General features: G+C 43.6%; 1 protein-coding gene across 14 annotated transcripts in view; it reads left to right on the top strand.

The window, feature by feature from the left end:
• REPS2 (RALBP1 associated Eps domain containing 2) overlaps positions 1–22,034 on the top strand; it is a 142,732-nt gene that overhangs the window by 93,637 nt on the left and 27,061 nt on the right. For 8 of the 14 annotated variants that reach the window (XM_024110897.3, XM_024110904.3, XM_065580214.1 and 5 more), the window contains 2 exons: positions 11,072–11,133; positions 13,047–13,127. In XM_024110897.3, coding sequence (XP_023966665.2) covers positions 11,072–11,133; positions 13,047–13,127 — 143 coding nt within the window. The remainder of the gene's footprint in view (positions 1–11,071; positions 11,134–13,046; positions 13,128–22,034) is intronic. The other 6 variants (XM_042840160.2, XM_042840161.2, XM_065580222.1 and 3 more) reach the window with 2 other exon arrangements.

Genomic DNA, 22,034 nt, shown 5'->3' with positions numbered 1-22,034 from the left:
ATGGGGTTGCATCCTTGCCCATCCTGGCTAACAGCCATTGATGGATCTATCCTCTGCGAACTTATCTGGTTCTTTTTTGAACCTGTTATGGTTTTGGCCTTCACAACATCCCCTGGCAAGGAGTTCCACAGTTTGACTGTGCGTTGTTTGAAGAACTACTTCCTATTATTTGTTTTAAAACTGCTGCCTATTAATTTAATTGGGTGACTCCTGGTTGTTGTGTTACATGAAAGAGTAAATAACACTTCTTTATTCACTTTCTCCACACCATTCATGATTTTGTACAACTGTATCATATTGTCCCTTAGTCATCTCTTTTCCAAGCTGAAGAGTCCCAGTCTTTTTTAATCTCTCATACGGAAGCTATTCCATATTCCTAATCATTTTTGTTGCCTCTCTCTATGCCTTTTCCAATTTCAATATATCTGTTTTAAGAAAGGGTGACTGGAACTGCATGCAGTATTAAAGGTGTGGGCACGCCATGAATTTATTTAATGGCATTCTGACATTTTCTGTCTTATTATCTATTCCTTTCTTAATACAGTGAAACCCCGCTATACCGCGATGTTTGGGGTCCAAAAAATTACATCGCGCTAAATGTGGGGTCGCGGTATAGCGGTGCATTGATGTGCACCGCCAAGTGCCCCTAGTGCCTAGTTTGAGGCGCTACTCCTCAAGGCGGTGCATTGATGTGCGCCGCCTAGTGCCCAGCAGGGGAGAGAAGCTGCGGCCCCACGCCTGCCAGGGATTGTGAGCACCGGCAACCCTGTTGTTCTCTGTCCCAGGCAGGTGCGGGACCACGGCTGCGCTCTGGCTTCAAGAGGAGCCGTGGCCCCGCGCCTGTCAGGGACAGAGAACAACAGGGCTGTAGGTGCCGGTGCTCTCTGTCCCCGGCAGGCACAGGGCCGCAGCTTCTCTCCCCTGCCTGGCACTAGGCGGGGCACATCAATGTCCCGGCAGCCATCATGGCGTTGGGGACCACTGGTACAGTACATACAGTACTGTATTACTGTGTGACTTAAAAGGGGGCCAAATTGTGATCGCGTTATATGCGATTTCGCGTTATGGCGGGGTGCCTTATTGCGGGGTTTGACTGTAGTTCCTAACATTCTGTTAGCTTTTTTGAGCAGATGTTTTTCAGAGAACTATCCACAATGACTACAAGATCTCTTTCTTGAGCAGTAAAAGCTAATTTAATACCAATCATTTTGTATGGTTGGGATTATGTTTTCCAATGAGCATTACTTTGCATTTATCAACATTTGTTGTCTACAGTAGTGCAACCTTCATTCTGATTTTAAATATCACAATGATTTTAAAAAGAAGACTCCTACCCCCTCCCCTTTCTTCAACATGAATGATATCTAGGATATCTTCTTGCTCTGTTCCATCCTTGTGAATGTAAAAGTTTATGCTGGCTTGATTCCTTGGCACAGTACAAATAAAATTAAAGCAGATTTTATTGTAGAAATAATTTGGGATAATGATTATATTCACCTTTTCCCCTTACTCCCATTTTTCTTATGATTTTTGTCTTAAGTAATTTTATTTAAATTTGAAAAAGGGAACTGTTATTAATGAAAGCTTTTAAATGATTTATTTTAAATTAGTTATTTCCTCATTCCTTGCTATATCCCCACGTATCTGGGAATGAAGGAGTACTCTGTGACTGACCTTGTGCAGTACTACAAAATGCTCTGAGCCGTGTGTATACACACATTTTTGGGAATGGCGTGGGGTCCATCAAGATAAGTGATTTTTCTTTCATAGTTATAGTTGTTTAGAATGATGTGCCAAAGTGACATAGGGCCTTTACCTCAACATTTTAAAAATAATTAAGTGGGGTTTTAGCATGCTTCTCCTGCTTAGTTTACTGGAAGCTTCACAGTTAGTTTTTTTGCCAGTTTGAAAATACAATGGTTAGTGCCATGCTGCTTTGTCTATATCTGTTAGCTTTGCAATATGAAGCTTTGGGGTATCATTCTTACATGAGATACTGGTAGAGACAAGAATCTTTATAATGTCTAAAAATAAACCTGGGGCACGATCTCTATTTTCCTCTAGTCTCCCAGAATCTGGTAAAACCAGCCCCATCTATGCTACAGCTTCCGCTGTTGTTATGATTGGTGGAGAACTAAGGGCCCCAATTCTCCTGGGTTAGCTGAGGCTACAGTGGTAGCCACCTCCTCCTCTGGACTTCTTGCCAATTCTCTTACACCAGGTAAGTCGAGCAAGAGAGCTGGGATCCAGTGGCCATTTCTACCTCACCACCACCTGTGGAATGGGGAGAGGAGAGTGCAGCAGTCTTGGGGGCTACTGCACTCTTAAGGTGTGATTGAGCAGCCTGAAGGAAGGATTATGATTCTTCGAGTGATGATCCCTATTGCACTCCACTGTGGGTTACGCATGCACACCATGTGCCTGGAGTTGGAAAATTAGAAAGTAGTGTCCGTTGGTCCACGTATGCGCCCTTACTTGCTACGTACTTCTGTCCGAGGCGAAAAAAGGATGGGGCGGACCGACTGCGTCTCCAGTTACTTCTCCCCGCCACGTGGTCCGGGTCGGAGCCTTCAGTGTAATTGTCTCTGACGCAGTTTTAATAATTACAGTTACGAATAGTTTGATCAGATTTAGCTGTAGTTTTACTAGGTTTATTTCTTTCCTAGTTTTAGTAGTTACTAGTTTTTAACAGTTAGACTAGAGCAGACTTGGGGGATTTTCCCTATCCCTGCCCCCCGCAGAACTCCAGGCTTCAAACTCTGTACTGCTTGCCCGCAATCCTTCTCTGTCACTGACAAACACCAACTCTGCCTCCAGATCCTGGGAGAAGCTCAGACTGTGGCTAGGTGCAGTATCTGCCAGTCCTTTCTTAGCTGTACCCAAGAAGTCTAAGCACTTTGTCTCCGCAGGCATCTCATGGAGGTGGCCATGAGACAACATTCAGACCCAGGCCGGGGAACCACCCCATGTATATTAGCTTGATTCAGCAAGGAGTGTGCCTCCTGCTGCTACGTCTGACTCCGGTGCTGGTGGAACCACCCCCAAAGGCCCAATGGCAGAGCCTAGTCAGGAGATTAGGAAGCAGTTCCATGCTTATTGGAGTAAGTCTTCCTCCAAGTCCAAGAAACTGGACATTCCCTCCACCAGCTCAGCACAAGGGGACATAGCATGTTCTAAGTCTCATAGGCACGAGACGAAGACCCACAAACAATGGGATACAGCTGTTCCGGGCAGTGAACTGTCATACTGCCATCTCTGGCATCTCACATAACGTGAGACCCTCCTGCACCAGGAAAGACTTCAGCACTGCTACTGGCAACCGGAGAAGAGAGAGTGCCCCTTACACTAGGGAGATCCAGATATGTGGCTGCACCCCATGACGTCTTCGCCTTATTGGATCCAGAGTCTCTTCCTCCATTCAGTCCTTCCACTTCCAGAGAACTCATGTCCCTGCCACGGGATATGCCTATGGTACGGCCTCCTCGCATGTGTTATGCACCGCTCTATCGGCACCAATGGTACCACCATTGGAACCAGAGTCCACCTTTTCCTCTTCTGATGCAGTGGAACTGGGGGAAGAACTGTCTATACCGTACCACTCCTATGCACCATCACAAAGGTCTTGAGAACATGACCTATGAAGGAAGGCTGAAAGAATTGGGTTTGTTTAGTTTGGAAAAGAGAAGACTGAGAGGGGACATGATAGCAGTTTTCAGGTATTTAAAAGGGTGTCATAAGGAGGAGGGAGAAAACTTGTTCACCTTAGCCTCTAAGGATAGAACCAGAAGCAATGGGTTTAAACTGCAGCAAGGGAGGTCTAGGTTGGACATTAGGAAAAAAGTTCCTAACTGTCAGGGTGGTTAAACACTGGAATAAATTGCCTAGGGAGGTTGTGGAATCTCCGTCTCTGGAGATATTTAATAGTAGGTTAGATAAATGTCTATCAGGGATGGTCTAGACAGTATTTGGGCCTGCCATGCGGGCAGGGGACTGGACTCGATGACCTCTTGAGGTCCCTTCCAGTCCTAGAATCTATGAATCTATGAATAGACTGACACCCATGGGAGCAACTACCTCCTCACCTTCCCCAGAGCCACTGGTGCCCCATGCCATGGGGACTCCTGCAACCTCCTGTTGATCCTGCTTATTGGCCACATTGGGAGCCCTGAGCACAGTATTCTCCTTTGGAGCCCATCCAGTCTGCAAGAGTCGCCACCTGTTTCTCCCCCCCACCTCCCCTGAGGGATCCATCAGGCATGCCCATGGGTCAGATAGCGGAGGAAGAATTTTATACCCCAATTCTGGCAGTTCTGCTGGAGCCAGCTAGATTCCCATCCTCATCGCTGGACGAAGCTGTGACTACATCACCCCTTTCCCTACTGGATAACTTCAGATAATTTAAAGATCTTTTACAGGGCATTGTGGGGGGGAACTCCACATTCCTCAGGAAGAGTTCCAAGACTATCAGCATAAGCTTCTGGACGTTCTCCATACTTCGGGACTGACCAGTATAGCTCTACGATCAACGAAGCCATACTGGAGCCAGCCAGGACACATGTGGCACACTCCCGCCACCCTTAAATGAGCGGAGAGACGCTACTGTGTCCTGGCCAAAGGCTCAGAATTCCTCTTCTCCCACCCAGCTCCAAACTCACTGGTATTTCAGGCTGCTGCAGAAATGGCTAAACAAGAAACACCCTCGAGTCACACCTGCAGACAAGGAAGGGAAGCGTCTGGATCTACTGGGGAGAAAAATAGTCTTTTCCTCAGTTTACAATTCAGGACAGCCAATTATGAAGCATTGTTGGCTCAATATGACTTCTTGAATTATGCTAAATTAGAGGAATTTTCTAAGGCTGTGCCTGCTTTCAGACCCTTGGCAAGGAAGGGCAACTCATAGCCAGAACTGCCCTACAATCCACAGTGGATACGGCTGATGCTTCCTCCAGGGCCACGGCTACAGTCATCGTGATGTGTAGAGTCTTGGCTTCATGCTTCTGGTTTTTCAAGGGAGGTCCAAAACACAATAGAGGATCTCCCTTTTTGGTGAATCCCATCTCTTCAACCCGAAGACAGATGAGTCTTTGCATACACTAAAAGACTCTAGGGCTACTCTTCGCTCATTGGACATCTACACTTCTGCCTCGAAATGAAAGTCCCACTGCACGTCATCCAGACAGGTACAGGTCTCCACAGTTTTATCAACATAGACCCTATGAACCTCCATGCAAGCAACAAAAAATCCAAAGGTCTCATTTCCCTGGGCCCCCCGTCAGGCTTCAGTCTCAAACCCAACCTAAACCAAGAGGTATTTTTGATGCGAGCGCTTGATGTGAGCTCGAGAGCTGCCAACCACTGAGCGTAACACCTCACGACCCTTTGACTCCTTTCAGGGGTTATCTAGCACTCTTTTTCACACTCAGAGTGCAATAACAAGGGACAAATGAGGGCTGAATATCATCCGCCCTGGAGATATGATCAAGTTTGTAATGCTTCAAGACCCTTTGCCCCATCCCCCTTCGGGGACCATTCTTATAACAGTTTTCTCACCCAAGAGCTGAACACCTTATTACAACAAGGATTGGGATTAACAACCTCCCCTTTTGAACCAATGGCAACTTGATCCATGTCCCTCCTCTCCATGAAGGTCGCCTTTTTTGTTGCTATCACTTCAGTGAGAAGGGTTGGGGAACTCAGAGCTATGATGGTGGACCCGCCATTTACAGTATTCCACAAGGTTAAGGTCTCCTTACGCCTACACCCAAAATGTTTACCAAAGGTGATCTCCCAGTTTCAAATTAACCAATCCATTCACTTACCTGTTTTCTTCCAGAAACTGCATGTGTCTGCAGAAGAATATAGACTCTATTCCCTCAATGTCCGATGAAGTTGGGTCTTTTACCTGCAGAGAACAAAAACAATCAGGAAGTCCCCTAGACTTTTGTGGTAGCAGAGAGAATCAGGACAGGCCATATCCACCCAGAGAATCTCCAAATGGATTTCTGGCTGCATTCAACTCTGCTACCAGTTGTCGAACCTACCTCCCACCACAAGGGTAGGGCTTCATTACACTAGAGCTGAAGCAATGACCATGGCATATGTAGAGCAGCCACATGGAGTTCTGGCCATACATCTGCAACACACTATGCCTTGGTACAGGACTCAGCAGTGCATGTCTCCTTTGGCACGGCGGTTCTCCGCATGACCCTTCCATCCTTGCACCCTCCTCCAACTTAGGTCCTGCTTGTCAGTCATGCACAATGGAATATAATAGGGACCATCACTCAAAGAAGAAGAGGAGGTTACTTACCTGTAACTGGAGGGTCTTTGAGATGTGTGGTCCCTATCTGTATTCCACTTCTCGCCCTCCTTCCCCTCTGCTTTGGATCTGTCAGATTCACCATGGAAAAGAAATTGGAGACATGGTCAATTCGCCTCACCCTTTGTCGCCTCAGATGGGAAGCACAAGGTGCATGCATGGACCAATGGACACTACTTTCAAATTCTCCTTCTCTGGGCATACGATGCACATATGTAACCTAGTGGAATACAGATAGGGATCACATATCTCAAAGAACATCCAGTTATGATAAGTAACCTCCTTTTTTCCAGTTACTTGCTGCCGTTTTCTATGAAAGAAGCCTGATATTTGTGTTCACCATGGAAAGAACTGTTTGCTGTGCTAGTTTATACTTCCAAAGTACACACAATACCATCTTTAACAGTCAGAACCCAACACCGACAAACCCTATGTAGACCAATTTCCAAGAAAGGCTGTCCTCCCGGGACAGCTGCTGAAATGTGCAAAAATGTATTTGTTTTATAGCATGCTCCTTTTTTAGGGGAATGATACTTGAGAAGGTCCAAGTCAATATCACCTGTCATTAACACTCTTTTCATTGCCCTTTGGGAAAAAACAGAGCATGGTTTTTATAAGAAGTTATTACCTCTTGATAGTCAGCTGACTCCAAATCTTCTCTGGCAATTGTGCTAACATAAGCATGATTTCCTTCTAACAACAGGCCATAGATGTTCTGAAACAGCAGGGATTTTATGAATATTTCATGAATAGCTTAAGTTAGAATTTGTAGGATTAAAAAAAGAGGAAACTGGGTCAAATTCACATAGTTAAGTATCTCACTAGCTTAAAATACTAAACTCTCAAATGTGGCATATTTTAAAAGCTGAAATAAGATGCTCTGTGCTCTACTTGAGCATTCAGAGTAAAGTAATTTTAATAAGGAAGGTTGTGTGGACCATTCTGGCAGCGTTGTGTGAGTGCCAAGTACAAGTTCTGAGCTTGGGAGCAACTTCAGAACATGCTTTCCCTGTTGGGCAAACTCATTTCCTCTGTACAGAATCTCATCATTTCTCTGGGGATCAAGTGTATCACTGGGATACAGTGATGAGTGTTGGGGATACAGAATGCACACTAGATGCTGTATTCTCTGGAGCAATGTTGAGGTTAAAGACAGCACAGGCGCCACCTTCCTCCTTTCCCCGGGAGTGCTCAACCTCTGCTCAGGCCCTGTCTCTTCTCCACCCTTTCCCCTAAGGACCCACCCCTGCCCTGCCTTTTCCCGCCCAGTTGCGTCCCCTCCCCCAAGCGCGCCCCATCCGCTCTCCTCCCAGTGTCTCCTGCAAGCTACGGAACAGCTGATTGCGAGGGGTGGGAGGTACTGGGAGGGAGGGGAAAGAGTTGATTGGCAGTGCTGCTGGCGGGCAGGAGACGCTAGGGGGGAGGTGGGGTAGCTGACTGCCAGTGGGTGCTAAGCCCTGGAGCTATTTTTTTTTCTATGGGTGTTCCAGCCCCAAAGCACCCACGAGTCGGCGCCTATGAAAGACAGTTCTGGCATGAAGAGGAGGTGAGGAGCCTTTTTTTTTACAAATGGCTATGAGGGCATGTCAGAGATAAACAGAAAATTAGTAGGCACAAGAAGTGGGCCAAATTAGTCAGAAAGTTAAAGGAACAACCGAACACAGTATGCAGTACCAACGACCATTGGCTATGAGTACTGTACTCCATCACTGCCTAGTCCCATGAGTTTGGGTTACCTCGCCAGTCCTGCCACTCATACTGTAATGTCCTCTGTAGCTTTAAGTTCTGGCTCCCACAGCATAATTGTAAGAAATAGTCTCAACTGGAAGGAACTTGACCTATGGTGATTTTACTACCTTGTTATTGAATGGTGCATATCATGATGCTAGTCTAACTAAGAGTTTCCCTAAGCTTCAGAAATTGCTCCTTTCTTGCTTTTGTGGTGTGAGCGATCTGATTTCTCAGCACTCAGTGCACAGTATGATCCAGTGGATAGGGCACGGCACTGGGAATCAGATAACCTGTGTTCTTTAGCCGGCTCTGCCACTGATCTGCTGGGTGACCTTGGGCAAGTCACTTCAGCTCAGTCTCCGTCTTTTCCATCTGTAAAATGGAGATAACACTTCCTTTCCTTTGCAAAATATTTTGAAGTCTGTGGAAAACCATAGTTGATGATATTCTTATCATTCTCCTACATCAGGCAATGTAAAATATATTCAGATTTTTCAGTTTAATTCCTAAGCATGACTCCTGCAAGATTTCCCCAAGATAAGTTCATCACTTTGAGCATATGCAACCATCTTGTACACAGAATGTGTGTGACTGACCTGGGGAGCTTTTGTGTCTGAACTAGATTCCACTTGGAGTAGGGACTATTAGTCTGTACTTGCCAGGCACACTGTCAGCACTAAATAAACAGTAATAATCAGGAATCTGGGGTCGGGAAGGAAAGGGAAGGTTTCTCACCCCTCTGCTCCCACCCAAAGACTAGTTGGGTGGATGAGGTGAGTGATGACAGATGAAAACATCACAGCTGTATAGTGGCTTTTAAAAAATCTAACTAAACATGGGGTGAAGGGTTCTAGTAACTTAATCTTTGCCCGTTTGGATACTTTGTGAATAGTCTTTTATACCTTCAGTATATAAGCAGCTTCCCTAGGTAGCCTAAATTAGGATTCAGTAGTTCTGCATCCCTGTTTGGCACTTCTTTGTTTTTTCCATCTTGTGTGTCACACACCTCTTTGGAGCTGTAGTTAGCCAATACAACTGTATTCATTGTTTTACCCAGGCATTTTTACATGAACATCTCTGTGTACTTGGGTCCAGATTTTAAAGCGATTTAGGCATTGTTGCACTCAGCGTTGCAATACCTAACTGATTTAGGAACTTGCATCTCATTTTCAAAAGGGATTTAGGCACTTAGGAGCGTAGATCCCATTGTTGCGACACTGAGTGTAACAACGCCTAAATAACTTAAAAAATCTGGGCCTTTGTGCTTTAGATCCTCTTTTTTATTTTTTATTGTTTTTAAGGAAACGAACAGGTTTGCATTAGGGAAAACTTATGAACAATTTTAGATCGAATGCATTTTAATAAGTTAAATGGTTATGCTGTAACAAAACTTGTAATGGTCTATGTGGTCTTTTAGAATATGGATATAACTAAACATAAATGTGTGTATATATAACCCCTTGTTTAGCACTATTATAGTAAAAGGTCTGTTTTATTTTAATTGTTGGTTTAGTGCTACATTTTAGGTTTTACAAATAAACACAAATCTGAGATAGGCTGACTTGTATTTTTTCAAAGGCAAGCGGTGGGAAGGCTACGCAGCATAGGGGCCTCTAGAAGGGAAAATCAGTCGAGACTTCCATCAAATTCACTTGATATCTATGTGTTAATTATCACAGCTGCCTTTATAAAGCCTCATCTTCCCTGCAGTTCTGCCCTGAGATGGATTTTATGGATTTAACGAGAGCCAGATTGAGAATTATAATGGATGGCCCACATGGTTGTTACCAACTCAGTTCACTGGCTCAGAATGAAAGATCGCATGATGTTGCTTTGTTAGATTACCCAAGGGGCCCAAAATTGACTGTTAAAATATTTTTCCCCTCAAAAAAACCCCCAAAAAATCAAAGCTAAAACTGATCTCTGTATGCTTCACTTAAGCATCCATTCTAGTTCCATGGGAGATATTTTCTTCTCTGACTGGGCTTTGTGACTTGTCAGTGTATTTTATCTTGAGCAAACCCTAATGTCTACGTTAGTACACTGCATTAGTTTTTTAAAAAGGCAGTAATGTTAATGACAAAGAACAGAGTCCTAAAAATAAGTAGACTTAGACTTTCACCCCAGCTCTGTACTTTAACTACAGTCAAATTGTTTTAGCTGCATGCAGCTGACTGAATATATCTTTACCTTCTATTTTAACAGTAAGCTTTTTATAGCATTTAAATCTCTGGTCTTTTTCAGAGGGTGTGCTGTAGCAGGAAGAGATTTCAAACAGTGTTTGCTCAGATTTGTTTTCAGTAAAGTCCCAGGTTGATTTTCATCATTAAAAATGTTGAAAACCACCTGTTCACTGACAGTCAGCAGAGAAAATAGTCTAGTTCCGAGGTTTTCAAACTGTGGGGCATGCCTCCCTGAGGGGATGAAGGAATGTTCGGGGGCAGAGGGGGCGAGTGGGGATGCCAAGTGTCGTGCCAGCACCGGGTGGCGGGGCCCAGGCCAGCTCTCCCACGGCCCCCTCCTGACTTACCTCAGTGGGCCACCCAGCCTCTGGGTCAGTGTAAACATCTGCCGCGGCCATACCGATTTCTGTGCCCATCAGTCTCTGCGCCCAGCACTCGCTCTGCCCCCAGACCCAGTGGCTCATGCCTTCCCCCACCCTGAAAACCTGGGGGGCGAGGGGCAGAGGGACAGGTATTGGCCCTGCCCTAGTGGTGCAGCCTGACTGCAAGGTAGAAGCGGCCCACTGCTGAGGGAACCTTGGCTGTGCAATTGGTAAGTGTCTGTGTTTTTGAAACTTACAGGTGTAGGTAATTTAATTAGAAGTTGGCATCAAGGTCTCTGTTAGGTTTATGAGTAGGCTATCAAGCATACTTTTGCATGTGTCTATTTTTGTCTGGGTTGCGGGGGTGCATCCAAAAATTGTAACTCAAAGAGGGGGTTCAGCTCAAAAAGTTTGCAAACTGCTGGTCTAGTTTTTAGTTGTATTAGTTAATTTTATTTGTTTCTCTCTCATTTCAGCTGTGAAGTCAGGTTGGTTACCACCACCACCTGCCCTGCCCCCTAGGCCTTTTGTATCACAGGTATGTACAGAATTTCAGTATGTGGATAATTGGTGTACAGTGGTGGTGGTTGTTTTTATACTGTGGTAATAAATACATGCAGGCTTAGATATCTAACCATTCTCATTATGAAGCTAATACTCATCTGCAGAATGCTTTACAATGTCAGGCTTTTTGTGTATGGATAACATTAACTTTGTTTGGTCTGTCTATCCAGTATGCCATGATGTCGTATTATTGACTCCTTCCAGCTCATCGTTGTGGAGCTGGGTATGTCCAGTAGAAAACGTTGTAATTTACAAGCTGTGCCATAAAGCTAGCCTGATGGTAGTGTTTGCTATCTGGAAGGCACAGGTTTGATTCCCAGCCTATTTCTTGCTTCTCAAGCTGTAAATGCTGTCAAGGCGGCAATGCAGGGAGCAAATGCATATCACGTTATGATATGTTACATATCAGTGTGAAAAGTCATGCTAAAAGGAAATAAGTCCCACGTTAGCTACATTATTGAGTGGCATGCTGTGATTTACTGACTTTTGGTTCATCAGTGTCACACAACCATTGTGTAAAGCAAATGGATCTAGGGTGACCAGATGAGATGAAGAAAATTTCAGGACACCGGGGCGGGGGGGGGCAAAAAAAAAAAAAAGCTGAGTGCTGCCGGAGGAGCAAAATATCAGGACAAATTGTGTCCCGACCAGAGATCGGTCGGGACACGGGACAAACAGCTAAAAATCGGGACGTCTGGTCACCCTAAATGGATCTAATCATGAGCAGTCGTCCCAAGGAATGTACTACCCTGTTTCCCCGAAAATAAGACAGTGTCTTATATTAATTTTTGCTCCCAAAGATGCGCTAGGTCTTATTTTCAGGGGATGTCTTATTTTTCAATGAAGAAGAATACGGTACACATTTTTTTGCCTTATTATCGGGGAGGTCTTATTATCGGGGGGATGCCTTATATTACAACGAGAGGCAAAACTGTAAGTAGGCCTTATTTTCGGAGGATGTCTTATTTTCGGGGAAACAGGGTATGTGTAGGTTCTTCAGTTCATAAGGAATGATGGATACGCAAAGGCCAGTTAGCTCAGCAAGACCTATCATAGCGATTGCATCTTCACCTCCTTGTTTGCCACCTCTCTTAATCCTCTTCTATAAAAATGTCTGTCTAGCTGTTTTACTCATTTATACCATTGGCTCCAGTTGGCCTTACATGGCAATTTATTTTATATGTTAATCTTTCAGATGAGATGTAGAACTGAGTCCCTGACCACTGTGGAGCTAACATTCCGACTCCCCGTAAAAAGTGCATTGGCACCTTTGAGTCGACCATCAGCAGTCAGGACTTCAGTTTTAAGTCTCAAATAAAAGTCAGAATCTCCAGCAGCATAGTGCCCCCTAATGGTAGGCTGGGGTATGTGTTCTCTAAAGGGAAGGTGGCCATTTGCTGGGTCACAAACAACAATTCTCTCTCCACCCCTTCTCCCCTAAATTATCTTTGGAATTTGCTAAATTCTTCATTTGGAGGATTATATAGATTGCTGCCTTAAGCCTTCTTTGATCCAACTACAACCTTAGCCGTGCACCTTAGTGCATCCATCAAAGCTTTGCTTTGCCTAATCTCCTGTAAGTCGTGTCTATTCATCGCACCCCCTTCTACTCTGAATTATTGCTTCCTGCCTCCCTTATATCACTGCCATCATCAGCTGTACCCTTTCACTGCATCTCCATCTCCATTGTACCCTTTCACACTCAAAAGTCTTACAGTCACCGCTGTCTGGAAAATAAACAAACAAGCAAAACAAAACCCTTTTCTTGAGGATCAAACCAGTGCTACAGGTAATACTTTTGCTAATTGCTTATTTTCTCAGCATGTGCTAGATTTTATTCTCTCTGACCATGCAACAGGAGAGACTCATATGTATTTCCATATCCAGCAGGGTCCTCACCATGTCACAAATACCGAGCCTGTTGCCCAGGCCAAATCCAGCTATGTAGAATTCAGACTAAAGGAACAGGTACGCTCTAAAATTGTAAACTATAATTCCCATGTAAAGTTCCTAATGCTTTCTTCTCTCCCATTACAATACGCTATTCCTTGCAAAATACATAGTGTTGGAGAAACATATGACACTTTACTTTTAAAAATTATCGGGGGTTGGAGGGCGATACAGCAGGGTTTTAAAAAAAAGATATTTCTACCTTCTCAGAATACTGTTATTTTGACTTTGAATTGAAAAATAATTTAATAATATTTTAGACCATGTCAGCTGCATCCTTGCTCACATCTTCTGTGCCTAGTCATCAAAATGTGCCTTTAAATGGTCAAGATTGTATATAGAGGATGGGGTTCATAATTCAACTTATCTGATCCTTAATTATAGCAAGCACAGCTATAACAAACATATGGATTACATTACCCAAATGAGGCCCTTGACTTAAAGAGCATGAATAAATTCAAGCGAAGCCAATCTGTTTTCAGAATAGAGGCAGGATCAGGAAGAACTGAAGTAAAACATTGAAACTGGCGTGACATGCTCAGCTTTTACCTGTTTTAGGACTTATCTTGCTCTTCTTAAATTTCTGTTTCAACTAATTTTCCACAGTGTTATTGGAAATTCTTTTTATTGCCTTAACATTTCAATCTCCATATATAGCTATGCACCCTGACTCACAGATGAAATGTGTCCCAAGTATTTTAAGGCTGCCCTGTACCACTTGTGCATGCTTATGGTGTGATTATTTTGGAATTGTTTTGTAAATCAATTGACGGAGTGTATGAAGAGGGAAACAATTTATTCTGAAGACTGGAGTTTTCCATGGATGACTGGGAGGCAGCTAGGATTGGTTACGTGTTTAGAGTATGTGTTCCCTGCACAGTTAACCTGGGTGATTGGCACCCACCTTAGCCTAGTCCAGGGTGAGAGTCCCCACAGGAAAGCCCCACCCATGTTACTGCATCCTCGCTGTTTCTGCATTCACCCATGTGTGTCTGGGAGCATAGCCCATGGTTCTTTGTGTTGAGACTTTCTATGATTCTTTCCAGGTCAGTTGTGGGAGAACTTTGTCCTTCAGGGGAAGTTGTGGGAAGGGTTTGAGGACTATCAGTACTTGAGTGAGTTAACTGGCATTCTCACTGCAAAGTGAGAGGGTTCCAACCCAAGAGAAAGTGGAGCTCAGGTTCTAATCCACCCCACAGCTGTGTAAACTAGTCTGGGCTTAAAGACTCTCCAGACCTGTCCAGAGGTTTTCCTGTGTAGATGGTAGGGGAGTGTGGGCTAAACTTAGTAAGAGCCCAGTTTAACTGTGCAGTTAAGACATACTCATAGAATGAAGTTAAGGGATTCACTGGACTCCAGGTACTGTTGTGCATCAGCAAGTTATGGTAGGATAGAAGTTTAGTAATTATATTTTAATTGGGCAGAAGCTCCTGTGTGAGAGTAATCAATAACAATGTAGAAAGGGAGCTTTAACTTTGGTCCTGTACTTTTGTAGTTTTCAGAAATTGTTTCAGCTTTTTTGTTAGACTTCCCTCTTCCTGCCAGTACTTCCTAGACAGCCAACCTCACTATATTATTGAAACAACACAGTAATTCATAGCACTAAACACTTCTGGTTGTGTCAGAAATTCATTGCACTGTGCCCACATCCAACCCACCACATTATTTATTGATTTATACTTCATCTTAGCTAAATGGTGGATAAGCAGGATTGGGCGGTTATAGCACACTTAAGAGCTTTGGGCAGATATAGCACTGGTATCCTCAACCCTGGTCCTGCTTTCCAGGCAAAGTACCCTGTTTCCTATTAAATAAAACCCATCATGGCTGGATTAAGGCATAGGGTTGCCAGGTGCCTGGTTTTCGACTGGAAAGTCTGGTCGAAAAGGGAACCTGTCAGGGTCCAGTCAGCAGTGCTGACCGGACACTAAAAGTCCAGTTACTTGTAGTAACCGCCTCTGCCGCTGGGGGGCAGGAAGAGCAGCTGCTGCTGCTGGAGCCTGGAGGAGCACTCAGCAACAGCTACCGCAGAGAGAGGTTCTGGCGGCTCCCTGGTCCTGTCCCGAGCATTGCTGTCCCTGCCCCGTCCTGCCCCACTCACTCCTCCACCCACAGAGCATGCCTCTCCCTCTCCCAGCCTGCCCCCGTCACCCCCCACCTCCGGAGCCTGGCTCTCTCTCCCCCATCTTGCCCCAGTTACTCACCCCCAGAGTCCGACTCTCTCTCTCCAGCGTCTTGCCCAGTCACACTTCCACCCCTAGAGCCCTGCTCAGCTGGCCGGGGGAGGACGATGGAAAGAGCAGCGAGCGACGGTGGGATGGAAATAGGAGTGGGCGGCAGGGCCTTGGGGGAAGAGGCGGAGCAGGGGGCGGGGGAAGTTCCGGCACTCAGTGTCCGGTTTTCACAAATTAGAAAGTTGGCCACCCTACATAGGCACCAGAGGCCTATGTCAAGGACCTCTGCTCCTGGAATCTTGTGATTACATCTGAATCTCAGTTCTTATTTTTTTTTAAAAAAAGGAAAGTTGCTAGATTTCATAGTTGTGAAGAAAATTTTGAAATTGTATGGGCTATGCCCCCCAAATGTAACCGATGCAGAGATGTTTGCCTGAATCTGCAGACAGCTTGAAACAACAGCTCCGAGTGATGTGCACTGTCCCATGCATCAAAATGGCTTGCGGCTCTGGGTGCCCCCGACAAGGCCAACCCAGCAGAGGACTCTGCATGTAGCAGAAGGAGAAGAATGCAGCAGGCCTTGCCCACCAACCAAAGCAGATATACCCTGGTTATTGGGGTAAATATTAGTAGTGGTATGTGGGGGGGCTGCTGCCACTCATGCCTCTTAGGAGGCAGAGGGGGCCCATTTTGCTTCTTCTTTGGTGTAGAAAGGATCATCATACCGCTGTCGCTGCCTGGGAGGGGAAGGAGGGTTCTGTTATCATCACTTCAACTAGGGAAGGGTGTGGCTGGGCACAGAGCCATGGGGGCAGAGCTCTGGAAGTGTTTGCCAGAGCTGTCGTTAGGGCACTGCATTGCCTTAAACTGGCCTTGTTCCTCAGCCCCTCTCTTGGGCCTAAAGGAGTTGGGAATGTTGTCTTCGGGTGAGCTAATAATGAGGGAAATGGCAGCTGGGTTTGTTCCCCAGGACTCTGTCACTCGTAGCCCTGTAGGTAAATTTGTGGGTGTGCATGCATCCTTGTCATCTATCTATAGAACTTGAGGATGTGGTTGATTAACCATGCATATACTTCTTCTTGACTTTCCCTGAGGAACTACTGTAACCCATGTCCTCTGTGATCTTATCTGTTGTCAGAGTCTGCACTGAGTCCAATCCTCATCTGTATCATTTCACACAATGGACCCCTGTTTCAATATAATTTTCACCAACATTTTTCCTATTGCTCTGAAATCAATCTTAGTGTTCCTGTGGTAACTGAAATAAATAAATTTGCCTTTCATCAGTGCTTAGATACTGTAGTGTAGAGAGGTATCCAAGCTATTGTTTATGGTCTCTTAATCCAGTTTACAATCCACATCTCTGTTTTCCTCTGTAAGCCAATTTGAATTAATTTTTCCTGTAAGATCTTGTGAAACACAGTATCAAATGCTTACTAAAATCCAAATATATTACATCAGCTGCATTACCTTCATTCACTGATACTGTGTTTCTGTATTTTTTAAAGGCAATCCAAGTTTGCCCAAGTCACTGTGAAAGTTTGCTGGAAAGACTTTTTAATAGAAGCGGCAAAGAGTCCTGTGGCACCTTATAGACTAACAGACGTATTGGAGCATGAGCTTTTGTGGGTGAATACCCACTTCTTCGGATGCATTCACCCACGAAAGCTCGTGCTCCAATACGTCTGGTAGTCTATAAGGTGCCACAGGACTCTTTGCTGCTTTTACAGATCCAGACTAACACGGCTGCCCCTCTGATTTTTAATAGAAGGAGATTTACACAAAGGCTAGTCTTCTGTTTTGGCTAATAAATTATTTTGAAGTATTTTCCTTCTACAGATCTAGTGTGTTTCCTTCTAATATTGGGTGTATGTAGTTCCACTGCTATCTTGTATAATACCCAGTGGTGGTTTTTGAACATACTCCTCCTGCAACATTTTCTTAGATATAGGAATAAACGTGTTTTTCAAATTTTCCTCCTTGTGTCTACAGCTGATAACTCGAAGGATCAGTAATTAAGGAGGGATGGAATCAGTATAACTAGATTGTCCAGTATCTACTGCTCTAAGCTCTTTGGGCCTGGGCCTGTCTCTTTGTTCTGTTTTTGTACAGTTCCAAATACAGTGATGTCCAGGTCCAGAACTGGGGCTCTTAGGCACTACAGTAATACAAACAGTTAATAATAAGAGAAGGTTAGGGAGACAAGCTGGCCAATGTATACAAACAAAATACATGTTATTTAGTGGCAGCAGGGATCCATGCTAATAATGATGGAGAGTAGGGATGAAATTATTAATCAACTAAGCAAAATAACAATTTGTAACAATATATATTTACAACTGGAATTGACTTTGAACACACATGAATGAGGTTCTGTTTGAACTGAACTGAGCACGTGCACCCAAAGATTAGATAGGGCCCACATTCTTTTATGTAAAACAAAATAATACCTTATTACAGTTGGCTTCTGGGTCTACAGGAGCTGGTTTCAACAGCTGCATAGTGTGGGGGATTTATTAGCACATTAATGTTAATCAGAATTATCGAGGTACACTGAACAGAAAATAGGTGTTCAGGGTTTTATCCAGAGTCAGCTAAATAAATGCAGCATATATCACACTTAAATTAGCACTCCTAACTTAAATTGCACTATACTGGTATCTTCCACTACATAAATCACTATACATCTCAAGTCCTGCATGTACTACATGAGGGGAGACGTAGAAAATGAGGGACTATATATTTTGGCTGAAAAACCAATTATTCCTAGCCTGCTCTCCCATAGTCTGGTTTACAAAATTGTTGATTTTGTAAATTGATGCTGATTCTTCTGTAATTTATTTTTGGAAACTTGATTACTATTTTCACGTTTGTACTGGTGATTTCGGCACACGTTGATTAAAAAGTATACACTCACTCAAGTAAATAAGAACATAAGAAGGTCCATACTGGATCAGACCAAAGGTCCATCTAGCCCAGTATCCTGTCTTCCGACAGTGGCCAATGCCAGGTGCCCCAGAGGGAATGAACAGAACAGGTAATCATCAAGTGATCCATTCCCTGTCGCCCATTCCCAGCTTCTGGCAAATTCTTTAAAATAAATGGAATAGTTAAGAAGTCATTAACACCAGAGGACTGGTGAGCTGCAGAGCCTTAAAAGATTAAAATCTTGAGTTTCTAATACGGTATTCTGTAGACTGAAGGTTAGATTGTGCAACCCTTATAAATGTTTGGTAGCCTTTATTCACCTTGGGAAGCACTTACTCAATGAGGTTAATTTGATTATTAGATCACTACGTTCTCACCAGTGTAAGTAAGGTTTACGCAATTTAGCTGTGAAAGTATAAATTATTGTTATTTTCCAGTAGCATCTAAGGGCCTGATCCAAGTTGCTGGAAGTCAGTGAGAGTCTTTCTATTACTTTCAGTGGGTACTGAATCAGAACCTGAAGGTCACAATCAGATTGGGGCACCATTTCAGCAGGGACTGTACCACATAGACCAGGGATGGGCAAACTTTTTGGCCCGAGGGCCACATCTGGGTATGGAAATTGCATAGCGGGCCATGAATGCTCATGAAATTGGGGGTTGGGGTGCAGGGGTGGTGAGGGCTCTGGCTGGGGGGTGCGGGCTCTGGGGTGGGCCTGGGGATGTGAGGGGTTGAGGATGCAGGAGGGTGCTCTGGGCTGGGACCGATGGGTTTGGAGAGGGTCAGGGCGTTGGGGCATGGGAGGGGGTCAGGGGTGCAGGCTCTGGGTGGCGCTTACCCCTATGCGTAGGAGCCGGAGGGGGGGACATGCTGCTGCTTCTGGCAGCCGCGCAAAGCGGGGCAAGCCCCCAACCCCACTTCCCGGCTGGAGCTCAAAGGGCCAGATTAAAATTAAAATTAAAATTAAAATAATATGCGGCCCCTGGGCCGTAGTTTGCTGACCCCTGGCATAGACAAAGAGAGTTTACAATCTTGTATCTGTAATTTTTAAAAGCAAAATAGTTGAAAAAATATTTCTTTCTAATTTTACTGCTGAGATCAGGATACCATGTCATGGAACTGCTCATGACATCACAAACCCTAAATCAGTGCAGATCTTTTCTCAGTAGCTGTGATAACATCAGTGCAAAAATGGATCCTGAACACAAGGCTTGTCAGGAACAGTCAGTAACGAAAAAAACGATTTTCAATTATTTAATTTGAAATGAGTTACATTTGAAAACTGAGACATTATTATTTTTACAACTGTTAGAACATTTAGTTCTAAAAATGTAGTCTGGTACTGGATAATTCCTTAAAGTTTTCACACTATTCCTTTTTTAAACGTTAACAATGATATCTACTATCTAACCCTATTCACAGACTTCAGTGCTTCCTTTAATCAGGGTCTAAATAATTATTAATCAACTATCCAATTACCATTGAAATCAATGAGTCATTCTGCTGAATTTAATGGTCTTTGGAACCAGGCCCCTTCATGTGTGATAAATAAGAAAATGCATTCCATTTTAATACTACCAGAATTAAAAACAGAGCTGTCAACAGGATAATCTCTGTGAGGGTCCCTTGAATGTGGAATTCTCTTCTCCCCCCCTTTGGTTCCAACTAGCCCAAGTCTGCTGACCTTTAGGGGATCTAGCATGACCTATCTGTTCGCACAGGCATTCAGGGAAAGTAAAGGCATTGAGTGAATGGCACAGAATATGTTGATTTGTTTCTATTTTTCTATTGTGGCTGTGTTTTTGTTTAAACATTAGGCTAATTGGCGTGCTTTTTTATATTGAATCTTGATGACATTTGTGCATGCGATTGTAAGTGCTGGCAGGACATCTAGAGCTCTAGATAAGTACATTTTTGTTTTAGAAATCAAAAGGAAATAATGTATTGAGGTTATGGCAACCTAGTACTTGCATACGGAGTGGTACAAGTAGAGCGAATCTTTTCTTACATTATTAACTCATGGTAAACCCTTTTTTAGCCTGTATATCCAAAAACATTGTATTAGAAAAAAGGAATTGTTTTATAAAGGATTGATACAGTCCACCCTATTTGCTGGGGATTAACATATGATGTATAATCAATGTGTTAGATGCTAAAGAAGACTGTGACTGTAATAAAACTATAAATTGTCTGTAGTATGAAATATTCTGCCATCTGTCACTTTGAATACAATACAAGTGGATTATCCTCCTCTGTCAGGGGAAAATTATATCTTAAATCCAGAATAGCCAGACCAGAAAAATAAAAAGGGTTTAAAATGATAGCGACCAGCACATTTAATAAGTTATTTTGGGGTTCAGTGACAGATGCAATGAAACCTTTTCTAAAGTGGTTTCCATAGGGAGACAAATCTCTTAAATCATAAAAAAAAATCAATTTTGTATTTTGCTGCAAAAATTGTTTAAATGAGAATCATATGCCTGTGTCTCTAACAGAGTGCACATGCCCCCTTTCAGCTTATATTAATATGGTTCTGTGAAAGTGGAGTATTAAAGCAGATTGTTAATGTTTCCATCTGGGTCCCATGCATTACTTGCAGTTGGGTTGAACATTGTGGCCACTTTGTGCATATTTACTGCCTTTTCCCCAAACCTTATCACCAGCTCTCAGATAGCTTTTTTAAAAAAAGCGCTTATCAAAATTTCAGGATTGCACAGTGCTGAGAAAGCAGTCAGCACTCTAAGATCTTGGCAGCTTGTTGCATTTGCATCCCTATAGGTTTTCTTTCTGCCTTATCACTTACAGTTTTTGTAACAAGCTGTAAAAAGAATTGACAGTTCAATGTGGCATATACCAGGCTCACCGAAACTGAAGGGAGAAGGCTTGGTTTTTTTGGAAATAGCCTTTAAACAGAAAAATTGGTTTGAAACACAAATATGTGAACATTTAGAAAGGAGAAAAAGCTGCCCCTCAAAATTAATCTATTTGTAAGTGACAGAAGGGTATAATTAGTATCCTATAGAGTGTAAAGCATGAGTAGTCCACTTCACCTTACAGATAAGCTCTTCTGCACTCCCCTCTTTGTAAATTGAAGAAGTGGCGCTATAAGTGATCAGCATCGGGTGATCCTGTGAATGCTTTTGCACATATGGGTAACTTTTTTCACTTGAATAGTCTCATTGACTTCAGTTGGGCTACTAACATGTGCAAAGTTACTCTTGTACATAAGTGTTCATATGTGCTGGAACGAGAAGTGCTGCCACACCCCCTGGCTTGAAGTGGTTTCCATCATATACAGGGTTTATAGTTTGGTTCAATAGCTCTCAGCACCCCCACTATAAAAATTGTTCCAGCACTCCTGTAAGTGTTGGCAAGATCAGGCCCTCCATATGTATTTCTCTCCCGCAGAAATGTTTCAATATAACTGAAATATGAAGTGTGTTATCTATTTTGCTTTGGAAGGTCAATCATGCACTTCCTTCTAGCAAAGTAAGGGTGGAATCTGTGTATAATCCTGCTTTGCTTGAGGAGTGAGGACCAGAACCTAAAACCAAAAATGAAATGTAAAATAATGTAATTTTTGCATTTATCTAAACCTGTCATCTGAGGACTTCAAAGTACTAAACAATTAAGCAAGTCTTGCAACAACCCTTCAGATAGATGTTGTTACTGATAACAGTAGAGAGGTTATTATGGCTGACTGGCCCAGGGTCACAGAATGAAGTAGTGAGTGTCTGAATAAAAACCAGGGGCCCTGACACTGTCCTCTTCTCTGTCCATTAGGGAAAACTTAATATTGGCTGCTGAGCTACAAGTTTGATCG

The sequence above is a fragment of the Chrysemys picta genome, chromosome 1 (assembly GCF_011386835.1).
Source record: "Chrysemys picta bellii isolate R12L10 chromosome 1, ASM1138683v2, whole genome shotgun sequence".
In the NCBI taxonomy this organism is placed as follows: domain Eukaryota; kingdom Metazoa; phylum Chordata; order Testudines; family Emydidae; genus Chrysemys; species Chrysemys picta.
This window is presented reverse-complemented; position numbering and strand designations above follow the sequence as displayed.